This window comes from Eutrigla gurnardus (genome assembly GCF_963514095.1).
Source record: "Eutrigla gurnardus genome assembly, chromosome: 5".
NCBI lineage: Eukaryota > Metazoa > Chordata > Actinopteri > Perciformes > Triglidae > Eutrigla > Eutrigla gurnardus.
In genome coordinates, this window is record NC_139919.1 from 557,683 (window position 1) to 579,069 (window position 21,387).

A 21,387-nucleotide genomic window follows, 5' to 3' on the forward strand; every position below is an offset into this window, starting at 1 on the left:
TTATCAATTATCACAGCATGCATGTGAAACTGTCCCACTGATCTCCCTCTTCGAGCCTGGAGAGGATGAGCCTGAAGCTCACAAGGATGCTGACAAAGACCGCTGTTTGTACTCCTGAATAGTTGTAGATACACAGATTTTGCTAAAGTTACAACATACCCACATATAGCATTACATACACATAGAGGCGTGAGACTCATAGTTTTTCTCTTATGATTATTGTGCTCATAGCAGACATGTTATCAGTAGAGTTATGGAAGGTTGTTTTCTCCTGGGAAGAGGTTCTGTTCCTGGTACCATGATGGCTACTCTGATATGAATTGTTTAGCTTATGCTTTTGATATTATGATTGTTTCATTTGATCAATATTGCTCTGTTTACTATTCCCACATGCATGTGCAATGAAGAATTGCTTGCTGTGTGTAACTGCAATGAAGAACAGCTTACACATACTGGCATACATTTAGGATGCTCAACGCAATGAAGACATGCCTACATACCCACTATATGATTATGAGATGTTTATTTGTGTTGATATAATAAAATTGTATCAAAAGGGGGATAAAAAATATCCTACCTGGGGCCCGTTCCAGAAAGCAGGTTTTCCTGAAACTCTGAGTTTGTTAACCCTGAGAAGAGGGATACTCTGAGCTTTCCGTTCCAGAAAGAGAGGTAACTCAACCTTTAGGTCAGTTACCATAGTAACTGACTCTGTGAACCTAACCTGCTCGCTGGCAGGTTTGCTTCAACATACCCTGAATTTCTCCCTACATGTCTCCACCTTTTTCAGAATCTGAACCAACTCTGAAAAAATGTGCCATCCTTTTCTCTTCAACCTAATCGATATGGAAATAAAAGTGATTCTAGCAGCTTTACGTTGGGAGAGGATTTTGATTACTTAGAAGGAAATTACCGTTTTTCTTACCGATACATATCTAAACAATATTATTTGACATTTTCCACATTTCATATCGCGGACATATTCCGCGATCAGATTCTTTGCAGAGCTGTTTTTGTGAACAGGAGTTTTCTGAAATTTTTAAGGACATTTCTGTGTTGAAATAACCGCTTATATTTACTGTTTAATATGTGAAACATGATTAAAATCATATGCCTTAGTCTACGCATTTTCACAATATTCTTATGCTTAATTTTCAGCTGCAGCCACTTTCTTTTTGTGCCTGGGGGATTACACCTATATGAAATTGAGATTTTGTTCAGTGCGCTACTTTATGAACTACAGGAGTTGAACCCCTGTCACCTGCACCAAAGGCAGCATTGCTAACCATTACACCCGAGTTTACATACTCAGAGTTGATTAAACTAATTCAGAACTGCTGTTCTGGAACCGAAAACTCAGAGTTGCCCATCTCAGAGTTGGTCGACTCAGAGTCAGGGTTAGGTTCAGCGTTTGTTGAACCTGCTTTCTGAAACGGGACCCAGCTCAGGACGGTTAGTCACTCACAGTTTTGGGACCTGTTGAGCTGGCTGCTGCACAGAGTTGGGACACAATACAGGAATAACATTCCCACCTGGATTTTGGATAATAAAATTATGTCAAAAGGGGGAATTGTTAGAATTGGCTTTTACTTAGTTCATTTTCATTTTAGACTTGTACTTTTTCACTGAACTCATAAATCACTGGTTGTGCTCATTAGAGCAGTGTGACATTTTAATCTGATAGGCAGGAACCTGTTGAATCTTCAAGGCCCTCTTTGGCCTATTAGTTAGGAGAATAGATACACGCCTGAAGGACAACACCCATACTTTCATATTACATTTCCACGTCAGACACAACTGACCAGTAAGACTCGGTTGCATGAAAGTTCAACCTCTATACAGGGCAGTCCCAGCCCATGAAGATAAAGGGCCCTAGTTTCGTGGCGCAGCGCAGGGCGGCGCAGGGTGGCGGAGCCGGCGCAATGCAAGTTTCGACCCACGCAGCCTTGCGCACCGTCAGTTTGGCAGTTTGGTGGATCGCCTGCGCCAAGATGGGTGTGGCGGCGCAGCAGGGGGAGGCGTCACAGATTCAGCTTGGCGTAGCGGAAGTTTCGTGGCAAAAAGCCTCGCCGAGACTGCGCTGAAAGCTCGCCAGCTCCAACCTGGTCTACTTTCGGCGCAAGGCGCAAGGCGTAAATAAAGTCCATTCATTCAATGCGAATCACAGCTGGCGGAGTGGAAGTTTGGCTGACTGCGCGCAGTGCGCACACGTCACCGAGACCTCACAGGCAGGTTTCCACAGTTCCAGGCACATTTAAATGCAATAAATAATCACAACAAACACTATTTAATGCAACTAATTGAATCAACACGTGAATTTATATCTATATAGATTGTCCCGTCACATCTGACGTCAGATCAAAGGCGGATGGCACGCGTAACGGAAACTCAGCCTCTCGGACCAAAACATCTCCCTCTCTCTCTCCTGTTTTTTATAATATCGGCATTGTTATTATTATGATACGCGCGCACAGCGCGTGATGCGCGTGGTGGGAGCGGCGGCGCTGCTTCTGTCATCGGGTTGTCAAGTGACGGAACTTGCACTGAACCTCCCCTAACGCATTAAAGGAGAGGAGAGGAGCTCATTTGATTGGTGAAGATCTGAATCGGCTGTATTAATCCCAGTCCACGCCTCGTCTCCCACTCACGCCTTCTTCTCCTCCCTCTTTCCCACTTGCGCCGGTGGGCGAGACGGGAGGTGTGCCTGCGCGAGCCTGTGCGGTGCACGAAACTTGCAAAGTCCAGGCGGACACACCCCGTCGGCGCGGCGCAGGTGCGCTGAAAGCTGACTGCGCCTGGTCTACGAAACTAGGGCCCATAATGTATCCAGCACCCGGAAACGTGGCTCGCTCTGACTGAGCTCCTGCAGGAGCTCTGCCATTCCGAGCCCAGCGCTGCCATACTTTACTTGTGACCTGAATAAATTCTATATTTGTGAACTAAAGATTTCTCTAGTCTATCCTTGGGCTTCCAACAAAAGAACTGGGGGTTAATATGACAATTACACAAACTTCCGTGAGACTGTGTTGAAACGCTGGTTCAGTCCTCCACACAGTGCTGCAGGCTCACACAGGGCGTTGTCCCGCTAATTCGCACCAACTGGCATACGCCTTTAATTAAGAAGACAATGGGATTCATCATGCTAGGAACAAAAATACAAAAAGGTTCTGTGTTTTAAGAACACGTCATGAAGCTGATGTAGACTTTTCTTTTGACTGTTTTCAAGAACACATTTAACAACAAATTTAGGAAGATAATGGTGAGAGTGGCTCATTGTTATCTGTGTGATATTTGGTTTGAGGGTTCCAATTTATTACTTCTAAGTCACAGTCATCACCTCCATTGTCAGGGAACTCCAAGCCTTAAACCTGACTTTCAACTGTGTAGTGAGATCTGGGGCCCGTTTCACAAAGCAGGTTCAATAAACTCTGAACCTAACCCTGAACTCTGAGTTGACCAACTCTGAGATGGGCAACTCTGAGTTTTCGGTTTCAGAACAGTGGTTTTGAATTAGTTCAGTCAACTCTAGAGTATGTAAACTCTGAGTTACGCGCGTGCCTGCCGACTCTACAAAGCCATCATCAATGGAGCTCCGATACTACGATTCACCATGGCAACCGGGAGAGCGTTATTAGATATTAGCGAGTGTTTATGTAGAAAATGAGCATATCCTGAGAAAGCGGAGCAACGTAACTGCAGCAAACTAGGATAGTTGGCGTGGCAGACAATTACTGCCCGATCTAATGTGTATAACTGAATGAAACAGTCTATTGATCTAAAGGTAATATGTGTTCATTTTCAGCTTTGCAGAGCGACACTGTGGTGTAACGGTTAGCAAAGCTGCCTATGATACAGGCGACAGCGGTTCAATTCCCGTAGTTCACAAAGTAGTGCAATGAATGAATTATCATTTTCATTGGGTGTAATCCCCCCCAGGCACAGAAAGAAAGTGGCTTCAGTTAAAAATTAAGCATAAGAATATTGCGCAAATACGTTGACTAAGGCACATGATTTTAAACAGCAAATATAAGCAGGTATTTCAACACAGGAATGTACTTAAACATTTCATAAATCTCCCGTTCTAGACACTGTGTTCTTGCTTAGATCATATGTTTAATGAACTCACCAGAGACAGAGAGCAGCAGAGCAAAGCAGAAAAGCACGGTCAGCTTCATGATTTCCAGCTAATGTACGTGTCTCTGTTGGCAGCAGGTGTGTGTTTCACACATTGTGTTTGCTGTTCATATGCAACCTGTCCAACTGGCTGTAGCTGTCCTCTGATTGGCTCCATTGGAAAGGCCAAGTGATACTCTCCAGATAGTTTAAAGGAATAAAAAACAAACGTTTATTGCTGATCAATTTTTATGTGATGTTGTCTTTTTATGGCTGCTTATATTTATTAAAATATTTAATTTACTTTTGCTCTCAATGCATTTTTATTCACTTTTGCTCTTATTGCATTTTCCTTTTATTTGTATTGATTTATTTTCATTGTTTCATATAGTACAGTTTTATCACTGTTTCAGTTGTACCTTCGTTTATTTGGCGTTATTGTTTGGGGGGGTTCATGTGTCAGTGTATGCTCGAGAATACCTGCACTCACACAGATCTCAAGTAGTTGTGTGTACGGGGGATTGGCATAGCTAGAAGGGATATTTTAGTTAGGGTGTTTCAGAAGTTGGTGAATTAAAACGAGTGAATAGACTGGGAAAACCCTCAACGATCAAGCGCACAGAGTAATAGACTTTGTGTAGAAGCTTCTTGATCGGGTCCTCACTCGGGCGCTGTGCCATTCACAGTGTAAAGATGTCAGAAAAAAGTTCCAAAAGATGAAGAGAAACAGACAGGAACATTTTTGGCAAATGGCCAATGTTTTCTGGGAGATATTAAATTCTCCATACAATCACCATCCTCTGTGCTGATGATACATCAAAGGCCAATTAAGACCTTGACTCCTACAGAGACACACAGCAACCTGAGCAAAAGATAAGACTGACACACACACACACACACACACACAACCCAGAGCTCACCTCCTATGAGAAAAACTACAACTCTCCTCTGCAATGGACAGCAACAACAGAAAAAGCATTCGTAGACGTTAAAACAGCATGATCTACAGTATGCGGAGTACACTGATCACTGGAGAAGGAAAGGTTTTGTGACCAGAAAGACTCCACTATGGAGACCAGGTTGTAGTCAGAAGTAGCTTCATGGCAGTCCACCACCTATCATGACTCTCTCTATTCCGGCAAGTTTAAACGTAGCTCATTTAACTTATATCAGAACTCTCCTACAAAACATGCAATAGGAGTCCCCATAGGTGTACCTGATGAATATACATTGGTTGATCAAGTCGTTGCAGGGTTTGAGTCAACCCTGTTCTGGTGAGCCACTATAAAAAAAAAATGTGGACAGAATTAATAACATTCATTTTAATATTCAAAGTCTTAATAATGTGACTAGGAATGCCGTTGCCGGACTACATGAACAATTGGCTGCTACTTCCCTGCACTGCAAAAACAGCCCTTCTAGAAAGAAGTAAAATATTCTCATATTCAATCAAATTATCTTGTATCAAGCAAAAAAATCTGCCAATGGGGTAAGCTGTTTTTGCTTGACAAGCAATTCTTAAAATAAGCCCAAATTTCTTAGCTCCGAAAGACTAAAATGAGACTTTAAACTAGACAGAAAATCTTAAACTAATCCAAATTCTTCTAAAACAAGCAATGAAAAAAACACTAATTCAAGATTAAATTACTCAAAATTAGAATTTAAGTCTCTTTACTAATTTAAGAAATTACACCTTAATCTGGGATTGATAATGAGCATAAAAGTAGTTAAAATAAGACATAATTTCTTAAAACAGCATAACAAATATAAAAGTGATGTCTTAAATCAAGATACCTGACTTGAAACTTTCTCAGTTCATTTTTTTTTTTTTTTTTTTATGGCTGGAGTGCCATGCAAGCCTTTTTTATTTTTATTATGAGAGAGACAGTGTGGAAAGGGGAGATAGAGGGGGAAGACATGCGTGAAGGAGATTGCCGGGCCGGGAGTCGAACCACTGATCTCCGCGTCGAGGCTGAGCCTCCGTACATGGGGCAGCTGCCTTATCCACTGCGCCACCGGCTGAGCCTCCGTAGATGGGGCGGCTGAGCCTCCGTAGATGGGGCGGCTGCCTTATCCACTGCGCCACCGACCGCCCCAGTTAATTTTTTTTATTAACTTTGCATTGCTCAATTCAACATCCAAAAAAAAAGGGCACTTCTGCATTCCAGATCCATCATAATCAAACAGATTGAAAAGCCAGTTTTGATTTGAACCTCACTATCAAAATAATAATACATCAGTTATTGTAGCAGCATAGCAACTAAACATCATGTTGCAGCTGGTTTGCACCATAATATCCCATATGGTTTTCAATCTCACCAAGCAACTGTCCTGTAATGAAAATGAAAATATTAATAATAAAAACTTTTGTCCTTGTTTCATGGCATTCTTGAATTGAGATGTTGTGCAAATGGTCTTACTCTTAAAATAAGGCAAATAATCTTGGTGCCCCGCTGGGTTTGATCGTAAAACATTTTTATACTCTTTTTCTGGTTCATTCTAGCTCAAAATTAGCTGGAATATCTTATCAAGAAAAAGTAAGGCATACTTTCTTAAAATGAGATATTTTTTCTAATGCAAAACTTGCTTGACAAGATTAATATTATTTTTGGACAAAAAATAAGACTTATTTTCTTGATACAAGGCTTTTTTTACTTTCTTGAAATTCCATTTTTGCAGTGTGGTGACTTACTAAAACAGAATCGCCCTTTATTTCCTCCTAGCTGAAAGAGGTGGTGTGTGCACTGTTTTCCCAGGATTGCTGTGTGTTTATTCCTAAAAACACAGCCCCAGATGGCTCCATAAATCAAGCCCTCTCTGGCCTCAAAACTTCACTGCTCAAAAAAAAGGGAACACTAAAACAACATAATGTTATATTTCAAGTCAATCATATTTCTGAGATATTAGTAGGGTTGGGCATCGTTTGGATTTAAACGATTCCGATTCTTAATTTTGATTCCTGTTCTTAACGATTCTCGATTCCGATTCTCTGGCAGCAGCAGCAGCAGGCTCTGACTGGCTAACGCTAGCATCACTCTGTGAGCTTACAACATATGAACACATTTGACACAGTTTTAGCAATTGGTTGTCTATAACTTTAGCTAGCCTAAGAATAAGACAATCATCATTTTCATGTACCTGATTCCGTTTTCAACGAGGAGTCGTTGGCTGATGGTTGACTGTCCGACGAAGTGGAGGAAGGGGCAGGAGCAGGAGAGCTGCGCAACAAGTTAAACACTGTACACTCATTCATGAATTATACCTTGCTTCAGGCAAAGGTGTTTAGCCATGTTTGTTGTGCATCCTCCTTTGGCAGTAATAGGTTTTTGACAGGTGTTGCACTGTGCCAATCTGTCCTTTTTCAAAGTAAAATGAAGCCAGACGTTCGAGCCACGTTTTCTGTGGTCCATGTTCAGACGAGTGATGTTCTTCCAGGTGGAGATACAAATGCCGCGTAAACAAACAAAGCAAACGGCGGAGTAATACAAACCCCGCGAAAACAAACAAAGCAAGCAGGGCAGAGTAATATATAGTGATGTTAGGAGATGCGCCGAGGCTTCGAAGCGTGTGTCGAGTAATGGAGGGGGCGTTTCCGCGAAGCGCGTATCGAGGCTTGCTTCATTTAGGGGAGGGGCCAAAAATGATGACGTCCGAAGCCTCGCTGCCCGGCTGTACCACGTGACTGCTTCGGGAAGTGGTTCAGAGTTTGCCGCGAGGTTTTACAGCTATATAAAACCCTCAGGCTCCATTCAAAATGTGGGTTTTGAAGCAGAGTTGCGGTCAGTTGAGAGTTTGGATAGTTTGGGGAGTTTGGATACTAGAGGTTGCGTTTATATAATTTGGAGATAGTTTGGAGAGTTTAGGGAGAGAGAGAGAGAGATTTAGGAGAGTGATGATTTTACCATTTGGGGAAAATTTACACACACAGAATACATTCAAACAATTTATTTTACACATATGTGATAATTTATGTACAGAAATTATTTCATTATGGAGCGGCCAGTGGCGCAGTGGTTAGGGCACCCGCCTCATGTACAGAGGCTCAACGTCCTCGACGCGGCGATCAAGTGTTCGACTCCCGGCCCGGGATCAGTTTCCCCCAATGTCTTCTCCCTGTTACCACCCTGTCTGTATAGAATAATATAACAGCTTGAATGATCTAGGAGTAATTATTTGGTTATCCATTTTTTGTAATTCATAGTCATTCCCAACAGACATAACAGACACAAAAATTAAATGCATCACACATTATGTGGTTCAGATACAGCTGCCTGTGATTATACACTTGGCCAGTAGGTGGTATCGTGTGCACATAAAGAAATGAACCCTTTCTCGAACCAATTGGCTCAAGTGGTTCGATGCCTCATGAGGCTTCATCTCGCCATCACTAGTAATATAAACCCCAGAAACAAACACAGATTATTACAAACCACGGAAACAAACTAGTGCGGGCATTTAGGAACCGGAAAAAATAATCGAAATTCAAACATCTTCGTAACGGTTCCGGAACCGGACGTTAGGAACCGGTTCCTATTTGGAACTGGATCTCGGTGCCCAACCCTAGATATCACCCTGTCCAATTAGGAAGAAGCACTGATTGGGAATCAATTTCACCTGCTGTTGTGCAAATGGAACAGACCACAGGTGGAAACGAGTGGCAATAAGCAAGACATCCCTATAAAGGAATGCTTCAGGTGGTGACCACAGACCATTTCTCTGTTCTCAGCCTTTCTGGCAGATTTTCTTCTTTTTTGAATTTTGGCAGTGTTTGCTTCACTAGAGGTAGCATGAGGTGGTTTCTCCACCCACAGAAGTTGCCCAGTTAGTGCTGAACGTGATGCTGCTCGAGGTGTTGTTGCCGACTCATACTGCTTGTGGCCTCTCACTGAGGAAGTCCAGCAGCCAGTTACAGAGGGAGGTGTTGAGTCCCAGCTGGTCAAGTTTACAGATGCAAACGGTGCATACTGAGTAGGCTGTACGCTGACACAGATAAGTCATTCTCTCCGATGATAATCTGTATCTCTCATATAAAACATCGTCAGGGACAGAAAAGGAGTGTTGCTGGTCTCTGAACACTCTAGTTCCTCCTAAGAGACCCTCTCACGATCCACCGAGCTTCTTCTTTTTTTTTTATTATCTGCGCACCAAGAGAGCCGATTGGTCAGCAGGTGGTGTTTTTCTCCACGTTGATCTCTTATCAGGAACATAACCTGCTCCAGAGCAGTGACCCAGCGTCATAGGTAGGAAAAACCCTCAACCCTGTAGGAAGGAAAAACCCTGAAGTTACTTAGCTAAATTCAAACCCTGCTTTGTGGTACAGGCAGGGCACCAAATGCGGGTGGCGTTTATGATTGGCAGGTGAAGTTAAACTTATTTTATCTCCATCCCCGCCCACATCGCATCGCCTGTCCTGGACACATTCCGCTAGAACACATTCACATTCATTGACAGCTGTCGCTCAGAGATGGACGAGTGGCGACGTATATGTGAACGGGGCTTTAGTCAAAACCAAAACACCAAGGAAGGCTGAGGAATAGTCACCCACTTATATTATTATTATTATTAATAATAATAATAATAATAGTCATAATAAACTAATAGTATAAAGGCTCAGCACTGTGTTTTAGTCATTTTTGTTCTCATCTTTTCCTGAATGCTTAAACTCCTCAACCCCATTTAATGTCAACATTTGTATCAGTACCAGCAGTTTGTAAGAAATTGGTCAGTAATTGATGTCATATTTTGGTTCTCAGAATTCACCAAATTGATGCATTACAATGAAATTATTCAAAATTTTCTCCCGGGGGGCCATGCCCCCGGACCCCCCGAGAGGATCGCGAGCCCCCCCCACCATAGTCTCCAAAAATCCTGTCGGAAACACTGCAAACCCATTTGTAATCGAGACAAAAAACTTAAACTTAGAGGCAATTAACCACGAGTCGTCAAAGAAAAAAAAACACTTGCACGAACTTTAATGTGTATTCTGTACAAGTTCAAGAACCATTCTTATGCATTTTCTGAGTCGTTCACCTTTATTTTAGGCACAAACTATTTTGGCTGGTAAAAAACCACTGTGCCACAGTGGCTGGTGGCCAAAAAAGTTAACTTCAGGCCCTGGGTACAGGCCTCTGGTTTATCCAACAACATGAAATTATTTTAATTCAGCTTATTGACGCCATTTTAACTTGAACAAGTTTGCAAGTTACGGATGATGAAATCATGGAAGACGTTCATATTTTACGCCGTAAAACATGTCAAATAAAAACCAACACTTTTAGATATTTTGTGTCATCAAAGTAAAGTGACATGCCAAGTGCTCTACCATTTGTAACATGTTGCATATCTGTTTAGGATTTGATTACTTTTTTTTTTTTACACAGAATCTCAAAGTAATCATGAAATGAGTCATGTCTTGTATCTTATTGGGTCATTAGGTTCTATTTACATTGAGTTAGGCTAATACATTGAGAACCACTGATAAATTATATTAAAACATGTTTTTGCTGTATGGTAATGATGCCGAATGGGCCAAACAAAAAAAATCCCATGTAGGCTATGTGGCAACATTTTGGTTGGCCCCACCAAATCTCACTCCAAGGTTTTATGAAAAGTTAAGACAGCACTGCGCTAACAACAGGTCTCTCTCTGTGTGTGTGTTCCGTTCCAGGATTTAAGGTTACTCACGCTAACAACAGGTCTTGCTGCTTCTTTCTCTTCTTGTTGATAAGAGTCATGGATAAAACACACCAGCTAAGAGAACGTTACATTAGTGACAGATGAGCTAAATTAGCTAACTAGCAGGACACTCTTACAGTCATGGTGTTGACATACCTAGCTAAATTAGCTAGCTAGCTAGCAAGTTGTGTTGCTGAGGTATATAGCTAGGTTAGCTAGCTAGCAAGCTAAGCTAATGGCTGTGTTCAGTACCGCTGCTAGACATTTTGGTGCCCTACGCATAATTCCTTTATGATGCCCGGCTTGTGTGCGGCTCCTGCCTGGTCTCGTGCCTCGTCTCGTGCCTCAGTAGCCTGTTGTCCGTGGAGAAATGCGCAACTTTGCCGCAAGCTGGAGCCAGAGTTGGGGCTGCAGCTGGTCTGAGCCCTCACTCGGGCCCCGGTGTCCTGCCTTTCTGGTGTTGGACGGGGAATCTGATGCAGCTGTGGAGCGCTGATGATGAAGACGTGGTGATAATGATGATTATGTCTACTGCTGTGCGCTCTGACCCTGTATAGCCCATTTTAAATTAGCTGAATGCAGGCTTTTAGTGCCAATAGCCACATGGTGGTGAATGAATGTCAGTGGTCTACAGATTCCAAGATGAATGAGATCAGATCTTTTTTATGCTCTCCTTGAGAGGTGAAGGTAAAAGAGTATACATCATAATTTGCATAGTGAAACATGAAATAACAAGTGTAAATAGCTTTTATGTTGATATGCTGTCATTGTATCAATAAAACAAACCAGTGGATTTTAAGACATAAGGAGGCTTCATTTTTAAGATAAAAATGATCATATAGCCCAGTTGAGAGAAAGAGAACACAAAAACAACAAAAGTTTTTTTTTTAATTCAGCAAAACATCTGGCTGAAAAGGGTTAAAATGTGTTTCTGCTGAAACTGCGACATGACGCAGCCTTTTCTTACGTCAGTCGTAAATATTACCTGTCGGTGCGTTCAATGGCTCTGGGGTCAAACTTGACAAAACCCTGACACGTAGGCTACATGGGTATCCAGCAGTTTTGATGGTTGCTTCGTTAATACTGTATCAACAATAATGGCTGCATAACAATCGTTTATTTTCAGTTGTTCACTGTACATTGTTGGCCTCCCATATAATACAATTCCTTTACCACAAGTGTCATTGCGCGCACGTATACACTAGATCTGTGTCGTGAGTCCTGGTTGTGTTGTTTCCGATAGTACCTAAAGGTGTCATGAGAGATCTAACCTTAGCTAATCGCCTTCAGCGGAAACCAGCTGAGAGAAAGGGTAGAGAAGACAAGATGGCGGAGTGAGTGGGTTGCGCTTTCGATAGACGGTTGCGACCCTTGAAGTTTGCAGAAAACGCCCTTAAATGATTGAAACGACTGAAAAGCATCACAACCACCGGGAGTGTAATTAAAAGAGCTGTTTTTTTCTGGCCAGCACGGAGGAGGTCCGGACATTTTTCCGCGACGGTCCTTGTGACAGCGTTAGCTTGATGACTAGCTGCTACTTCGAGGTAACTGGGTGGCTGTTGAAGGCCGTATTTCTTTCGGGTATAGCTTCGGATGTAAATACTTTGATACTGACACGGAGGAGAAGGTTTTATTTGAACGAAGATCCATTGTAGCTGGTAGCATATGAATTAATGCGAACAAAGCCTGGAGAAATCCGTTTCCCGACTTGCTTGTTACGTTAATATAGCCATACTGGTTTGGAGTAACAGCTAGTCCATACTCGCCCTCATCAGCGCCAACTGGGCAGACAGGAGTCTGTATGTGCTGCTGACAACCGGCTAGACTGCCACACAGTTTCCTGAAGTGAACCGGGGGGAGATCGTCATTTGGTGGATATTATGGCGAGCAGCAGTGGCTCCAAAGCCGAATTCATAGTCGGCGGAAAATATAAGCTCGTCAGAAAAATAGGATCAGGATCTTTCGGTGACATATATCTGGCAATCAACATCACAAATGGAGAGGTACGTTACTGCATTAACGTTTACATTGGTCTATATAATACGTATTTTAGCTTTTTAAATCGGCCCACCTATTACAAGTTGTAAAATGAATTTGGCCGAATCTGCTTCACGATGCATCAATGGGCATAATTCCTTTTAGTTGATCGTTGCTATAACTTCTGTTTTAACTGTTGGTCGTTTTTAGGAGGTTGCTGTAAAACTGGAGTCCCAGAAAGCCAGACATCCACAGTTGTTGTATGAAAGCAAGCTGTACAAAATCCTCCAAGGTGGCGTCGGGATCCCACATATTAGGTAAGTGGACTTGTTTATGTTATTATATGTCGTCGTGTAACTACAATGGTACGTTGGAAGGGAAGGGAACGTTAAAGAGGCAGCAGCCTGGCTGGCATTAGGCCTGCTAATCTGCCAACGTTACTTGGTCTAATCCATCAACGATATATTTTCCGCGAACAGTTCAAATCCCGTCGGGTTTTTACTACACGCGTTGTTTAGTACCTGTCTTGTATAGAGCTTAGCGGTGTGTTTGTTTTTCTTGTGAATATTAACGGTTAGGGATGAGGAAAACCAGGTCTGTGGTTGGAAATGGCCGCTCCTCTTTTGTTGTGTTAGCTTCCAACATGTCTTCCTCGACCCTGTTAGAAAATGGCGGCGGAGCACAGAAGCGAAGACAACAAGCCGAGTCCCACGGTAGAAGTGTGTTTCCACCACATGATTTCAGGCCTTAACGTTATGTTAGCGTTAAGTGACGTTGTGTGCCCGGTAACAGGGGCCCGGTTACTGGTTTGTGTTGTGTTGGAGTGTAGCCCGACAGAGGAAGTGGGAATGAAGACACGAGCTGTGTCCCTCACGTCCCCTCCAACTATAGAGATTAAACTCTGCTATTGTTTCACCGTTGTTGATAATATTATGGGCTGCCATGTAAAACTGTGGACCAGTTGCTGCTGCCTGTGACGTTTCTGTGTTTATATATGTGATAAAAGTGAACGTTGTTTATGTGCCACTATTGGGGGCCACAATAATGTTGCCCACAACATGTACAAGTCAGTGTACAATGAAAATATTAATATGGTTATGTGCACACTATAGCATACGTTTGTTAAGCTTTCACATACAAGGAAAAGTCATTTGTCCAGTATACTTTAAAATAAGTATAAATATAATAAATTAAATCTAAGTTAAGAAATTGTTATTTATTGTTTGACCATGGCAGCAGGATTGTTGATTGATTGACATACATCGGCTCGATAGCGGGGGGGGGGGGGGGCGACTTGAGTTGAACACTGATAATGAGATGGAAGGCCTATTAATTATACGTCCACGTTGCATATCCATGTCTGTGCTTGTGCATGAACTGTACCGTGCCAAAGCACACACCTTCCAACTGTGCCTAGGAAGTGGACTGTTCTTATGCTCTGTACCTTTAGGATCAATCGTGTCTGGGCACGGTACGGATGGCCTACTGGGAGTGGCCCTCAGTGACATAGGGGCCGTCCACACGTACCAAAAAATACACAAATCCACTCTAAACGACTCGGCGCGCTGTAGTAAATATTCCAGGCCATATTTGGTGCTGTTTCTGCTACAGAAATACACCAAAAACGGAGGAGAAGATGGTGGAGCATGGGGAAGTAAACACATTGCTTGACCAGATGTTTGCCGAGTGAAAGCTACAGCTACTATCCACCCGATCAATAAACACCCATAAGATGGCAATTTGGCCCATATAAATAAAACCAACAATTAACCATCAACAGCCGTCACCTTAAGGACCTTGTCACAATTGTGATGGATTATTAGAAAAATAAATGTGTACATCTACAAAAAAAACCTTACCTGTAGCACTCTGATCGTAGCACTGTTGCTCTTGAAGTACTACTTTACTCAGATGAGGACCTTACACTTGTTCTATTTTTAGCTCTTACTTTATCGGCAATGATACGTTGTGGTTTCTTTGTTTCCTTCTTTTGACAAATGTACTTATTGTAAGTCGCTTTGGACAAAAGCGTCTGCTAAATGACCTAAATGTAAATGTACATTCATGGGAACTTACTGAGCATAATTAATAATATAGAACTGCAACTGAATATTGTTAATATTTTGTAATAAAGCGACAGGAAATGCATGTTATTATTCAAACAATAACCAGGTTTACTCCTTAAATGGTTAATACCATTTACCATTTTTTAGGAAAGTCAACTGAACATTTTATTAAAAGTTATGCATACTTTTGGGAGGAGTAACTTGAAGTTGAGTAACTTAAGCAACAGTAGAGAAGATGAACGCTGTCTAACTTGCATTTGGACTAGTCAATTTTAGTAGGCATTTAATGATACCAGATTCTTTCCAGGTTGATTACCAAAAAATATCAAGTGTAAATTCAGGATGTACATCATTACGCATTATTAAACATATACTAAATGCAACATGCATGCTCTTCCTAAAAAAAACCAATCCTTTTTTTTTAATAGTTTTGAAGGAGTTTATGCTTCTGGTTGGTTAGTCACTTTTCATGAAGCATATACTTTCTAGGGACAAAGTGTCTGCCCTGGTACTGGACAGGGAATACCAACATTTGTCTGGTGTAGATTTTCCTGTCCCTGTTCTCTAGCTGGATAACAGTGCTAACATGCATGGCCTTGTACAGCACAGCTGGCACATGCACATTGTAGGGTTAACCCTGTCATAGATAGAACACTTGTGTTAGGGTTAGGTGTTGAATGCCAATTGTGCATTTCTGTTGGAATCTCATGACCATTGGAGAAGCATCACTATCATGATTTGTAGGTTTTAATAATAAAAACCTATGCAGGGTTTGGAGTAACGCTTTTCCACCTTTACTCTACTGTAGCAGGAACTTCCCTGAATCTTGCTGACTTAATGGTGCGGCAAAGTCTTGTTAGAGCCTGTCCAACCTGCTGGTCCTGCTGCCCCTCCTTCACTCTGACGACAACCTGGCTCTTACAGTCACCACCTACCACAGTTTCACTCTTTTCCTTGTTCTCACTCCCTTTTTCACACTGACTGAAACAACATTCTTTCTATAACGTGCTGACAAAAATGTGATGATGAACACATAATGGATCAATAATGAATCAAAGGAGACTTCCTCTCATCAAACAATCATTTATCCTTCCTGTCACAACGTCATATAATGTTAAACATTGTTGTGAATAATGTGAAAATAAAATATCACACAATGTTGGGGAATTGACACTTGGATTATAAATAATGTGAATTTGCATTAGAGTCATCCGTGGCCAGTAAAAATCCCATGTATGCCATCTCAGTAGTGTCCTGTACATGCCGGTGAAACACTCGTGGCATACCAGCAGGCAACGGCAGCAAATTAATCAGCACATACCACTAAAACTTCATACCACAAGAATTAGCACTGCAAACACAATTTATTCTGCTTTGTTCACTTCATGTTTTTGATAATCCACACAAAGCTTTGCTGGATAATGTGAATTAACTTAGTGTGTGCAGGGCTCCAGACTAACATTTTTCACTAGGAGCACAGTGGCCCCTAATTTAAAATTTTAGGGGCGCAAGCAGAAAATTTAGGAGCGCACACCGAAATCGACTTGCAAAGTTTTCCTATAATTTTCACTGTATTGCCTGAAATACCCAGCCAGGTGAACTCGCGGAGCCACTCGTCGCGAAAGCTGAATTTCCTGGCTTTTTTCGCCACGACCGTCTCCTCACAGTCTGAGTCGGACTCATTCTCGACGTTTGCGTCCTCCGGAACATTATGTTTAACACAACTGGGTAGAAAGTACGAGCTGATAGTCCGCTTCGCCGCCATTGTCCATTGTTTTGATGCCGGTATGTGCAATCTGTGGATTCGCGCGATAACCCCAAAGAACCGCCTCTTCTCACATATTAGCCTATCACAGTGGTCATTCGCCCCCCCGCTCTCACGCACATTGGCCAGCCGTCTCCTTTCTTCTTCTTTTGGAGTTAATGTCGGTTGGCAAACCAGCTCATTTTTGCATTACCGCCAACTAGTGGGCTGTAAGTTTGTCAGCAACAAAAAATATAAAAAAAAAACAAATCAAAAAACAGCAAATTTACTCGCACTGTCACAGATTTAAGTCGCAAAATGCGACCATTTGGTCGCAGTCTGGAGCCCTGGTGTGTGTTGTTTGAGGCTCTGATCATGTAGTGTACGTGAATAGCTGTGTCAAGGATGGCACTTGAGACCTCCTCTGTATGGGAGGAGCTACAGTCTACAATGAAAATCTAATAATGGTGATCATTTTATGAGCTGGTTACAGTATTTTTCGTTCTGTGTATAAAACTACTACTCTTAGACTAAAACAGGAATTAAAGCTTCAGTATTTCCTCACCAGAATTTTAGTCCTGGCAGTGTGGAGAGGGCTTTGGAAAAGCATTGTTTAAAGGTCCCATATAATGAAAAACAGGTTTTCTCTGGTCTCTACACCTATAAACCAGTCCTCCCTGAGCCTGTGAACTCCCAGAATGAGGAAAACAAACTACTCCTGCATGGTCTCTGCAGCCCCCCCACTGGTACAACGGCACTCCTACGGGGTGTTCAGATTCAGCTCCCGTATAACGAAGGGAAGTGAAGTTCGGTGTGTCCTGTGGTGAGACAGAAGTGAGATAATGGTGTTTCACAATGTCCTCGCTCACAGCTAGACATGCAGATTGCTCTGTTGTTGGTTGTACAAATCAACATAAGTGCTTATATTCTGTCCCAGCTACAGAAGAACAGAAGAGACGGTGGTTGCGTTTCTTTTTTAATGACAATGTGCCGGCTATGGTTTGTGTTAGCTTGTATGTGTGTGCTAACCACTTCACATTGGACTGCTTCAGTAACGAGGGTCAGTACAAAGTAGGGCTGAACGATATGGACAAAATTTCATATCTTGATATTCATGCCAGATATCTCGATAGTCGATACGATATGACTACGGGTTCGGTGAAAACCAAATGTTTTTCAGAAAAATAATAACATAATACAAAAGAGGTATGTTATAGCATCTGTAATGTCTTTGTCTGGTGGACGCCGACTCATACGGTGTAACACTACTGAACGCATTGCAATACATTCTTCGTGCAATTTTCGCCAAGCACGACCTGCACAACATCTCGCTCTGGTTGACATCGATCATCAAATAATGGAGGATGATTTATGTTTTGGCACCAAATCAGATTCGGTACCGCCACCAGCCGCATTATCTTCCGCACTCATCTCACTTTTCTTTCTTTCTTTTTGATTTCCCCGCTGCGTATGTTGTGTGTCTGCGTCTCAGTCTCCGTCCCCGTATGTTCGTCATTGGTTTGCTTCAGCTGTCGATCCACAGCAAGCATGAAATAAGGTTTGTGGTTGGCTGGCCGTAGCGGTGCATTCAATGGCAATCGTAAAACTGATGTTTATTGTGACTGCCAGAGCTGTACATGCAGGGCGAGCGCGGGGGAAATCTATATCATTGCTTTTTCGATATTAATATCTTGAATGTTCATATCTAGATATAGATACGATAACGATATATCGTTTAGCCCTAGTACAAAGCTGGCTTTGTCTCAACACTGACCCTCGTAAAACGATCTGTCCCAAACATACAGGACCCAGCAACTTCACCTGAGCTACATAGGCGAGCCATAGCGATACATCCACCGTAAACATTGACGCATGCTGCCGCTAGCATAAGCGGCATCCTCTCCGTCGCTCTCCAAGTAGGCGACAGCTGAAATTCAGGACCATGGATGATTTTGGGGCAATGCATATCAAATTCAGTGTTGTTGGACCTCTGACAGCTGTGTGGAATTGAGGAAAAACGGTACAATATGGCACCTTTAAACCTTTATGTTAGGGGGAAAAACCATGTACCAGTTTAACATTAAGAAAACCTATAAAAAATAATTTAGAATTACTTTTCTTGGTGTGTGTGGGGTATTTTCTGGGGTAAGGGGAATTCATACGTTATAACTTGTTTTTTGCCCTGCCTCTGCTTGAGCACATAGCCTCATGGTATTATAAACCCATGAGTTGTTTTGTTGTGTGTGTGATAAATCTCGTAGATCTAACTCTCAAACTGGACTTTCCGGGTTGTATTTGAATTTCTGACTGGTACATGACGCAACATGCCAACACCAGTCTAGTCCCATCTTCGTGTTGCATTCAAGCAACATTGGCAGAACAGAAAGAACAGGAAAATCCTTTTATGTACAGTGTGAGAAAAAAGGCCCAATGGTGACTTCGAATTTTATGAAGTTAAGTTATGATGCAATGCAACCTTTTTTGCTTTTATCTCAGTGTTTTTGTTAGAAAATTTGTTAAAGTGTATATATTATACACTATAATATAAACGCACCTTGAATTTTTACACATTTTATTAAAAAAACATAACGAAATAAAAGCTCATCATGGAAAGTTGCACACACTTGTTTGGATTATGCTAGAATTTATTTGAAGCTTCTAGCTGCTTTTGTAGTTTTTTTTGTTTATGGGCGTTATTTTTTTGGCCAGGAATGGTCCTTTCACCCCCCCCTCCCTTAATATGTGTATATAGTGTATAATATAGTATATAACAGTAACCTTTTGAAATCCTCCGTGTCTCCCGTTTGGGCAAACACAACAACTCACGGCCAAGCGTAAATCAGGCTTTCCTGATTGGCTGTAAAAGCCGCTACGGGTGCACATACGAGCGTCCGATGCATAAACGTAACTTTATACGTCACTAGCAAGATGCCGGATGAGAAGTTGATCGATATACATAAACAAAACGGAGAAATGCGCCACGGAGACGAGGAGACAACTTGTCACATATTTGACTACTTAACGCATTTGTTTTGTTGTCAGAAATAAATCGCTCACATGGACAAACAGGATACCGTTGTTTAGCCCTGTTTCTCTAGTTTAAGAGGGAAAAAAATGCATGTTCTAGCGCAAACCATTACGGAGTTATGATGCTCTAAAGACAACATGATCATTTGTAGCGTATACGCTACAATGGGTCTCAGAGGGTTTTATTATTATTATTATTATTATTATTTTAATACGTTTTGCAGAGAAGGGAGACTAGTGTCGGACACGGTTTGGAATGAAAGGGAGAAAACATGACTGAGTAACACGGCGAATATCACTAGTATATAATTTTTTTTTTTTTTTACCCTTTTTCATTTATGGTTCCTGTTGGCACAATTTAATTAGGGCCGGGACTAGATTAAAAAAAAAATCGAATTAATTAGAGGCTTTGTAATTAATTTATCAAAATTAATGATTAATTAATGATTAATATGCCATGTTTCTGTAAGAGACAGACAGACAGACCAAATACATATATTTGTTTATCTACTCTTCACATTTATTAAATGTATTTTCTCTTCCTGTTTCCCAGTGCGAGTTTAGATACACAAATATCGCATTTGTCAATCGCGGTATTTTATTTTGAAAATTGCTTTTATTTTGAAAATTGACCAGATTGTTTCGTGTTTCTTTGTGTGATTTCCTGCCAGAATTGACACGATCGCTCGCGGCATGCGCAAAAAAATAGTGCAGAAGCCAAAACGATCGCTTCACGGATCATGCCTATTCGCGGCGCTCCGCGTCTGGTGTGAACTACACACTATCGCTTAATAGGGGCGCCGAAAGGAAGCGGGCTCCGCTACACGCCTATTCACGGCCCTAATTTCAATTTAAATTAATTGTTTATTTAACACAAACAAGAAATCATAACAACCTCAATAGTTAAAATACCATGCTCTTCTTTGGTGATTTTATAGGCAGTGTTAAATGTTATAATTTCTGACTCCTCACTGCATCTGTTTGTGGCTGTGGGGGAGGCTGCTCGGACCACCACCCATCTAACATGGTACGTGCTTTTTAATATTTGGATTTGAAAGGTCGATGCTCGGACAGCAAAAGCAGCGTTTCCAGCCATGCTCTGGCCGTATTCTTTGTAATGAATGCTTAATGTTGCCTGTTTTATATTATCTGAGTGAATCAGAGACCGAATCAAATGACCGGTTCTTAAAACTATGACCGACCAGACCGCCTGCTTCGCGACACTGGCTCAGAGTTAGGGGTGGGAATCTCTTGGCACCTCAAGATTCCATTTGATTACGATTCAGAGGTCAATGATTTGATTATAAACCGATTATCGATGCATCTCGATGCAACAATTTTTGTGTACATTTCCATGCATGATTTAAAAAAACCTTTGCTAGTCACTTCCTACTTTTGTGATAATCATTAAAGAAAATCAACAGGTTAATTACCTTCTCTAATATTTTATGAAAGAAGAGCCTTTTCTTTGTCACAAGTAGATATGACTTCCTATGAACACAAAGTCTTCCTGTTACAGGCGATGAGCATATCCCTGAGAGAAAAACAGTAGGGATGCTCCGATCGTTATCGGCCAATATGGACCCTAAACAGGTTGATCGGCGATCGGTCAAAGTGCCGATCAGAAAAGCCGATCGCATATTTATATATTTTTTATTACCCGAGACTGTTTTTCTGCGCCTGACGCAGGGTGGGAATTTCGTGGCCGGTGGCCTGTCAAAGTTCCAGTGTAAACAACGCTAGTGACGTGTGGTGGGCTTTTATCAGCCACCCTCGTACGCACAG

General features: G+C 41.8%; 1 protein-coding gene across 4 annotated transcripts in view; it reads left to right on the top strand.

Annotated features, from left to right (window-relative positions):
- Positions 1-12,093: 12,093 nt before the first annotated feature.
- Positions 12,094-21,387, top strand: part of csnk1a1 (casein kinase 1, alpha 1) — a gene marked incomplete at its 3' end in the record, with an annotated part of 49,528 nt that continues 40,234 nt past the window's right edge. For 3 of the 4 annotated variants that reach the window (XM_084009566.1, XM_084009568.1, XM_084009567.1), the window contains exons 1-2: positions 12,094-12,791; positions 12,976-13,082. In XM_084009566.1, coding sequence (XP_083865692.1) covers positions 12,669-12,791; positions 12,976-13,082 — 230 coding nt within the window. In that variant the 5' untranslated portion in view covers positions 12,094-12,668. The remainder of the gene's footprint in view (positions 12,792-12,975; positions 13,083-21,387) is intronic. The other variant, XM_084009569.1, reaches the window with a different exon arrangement.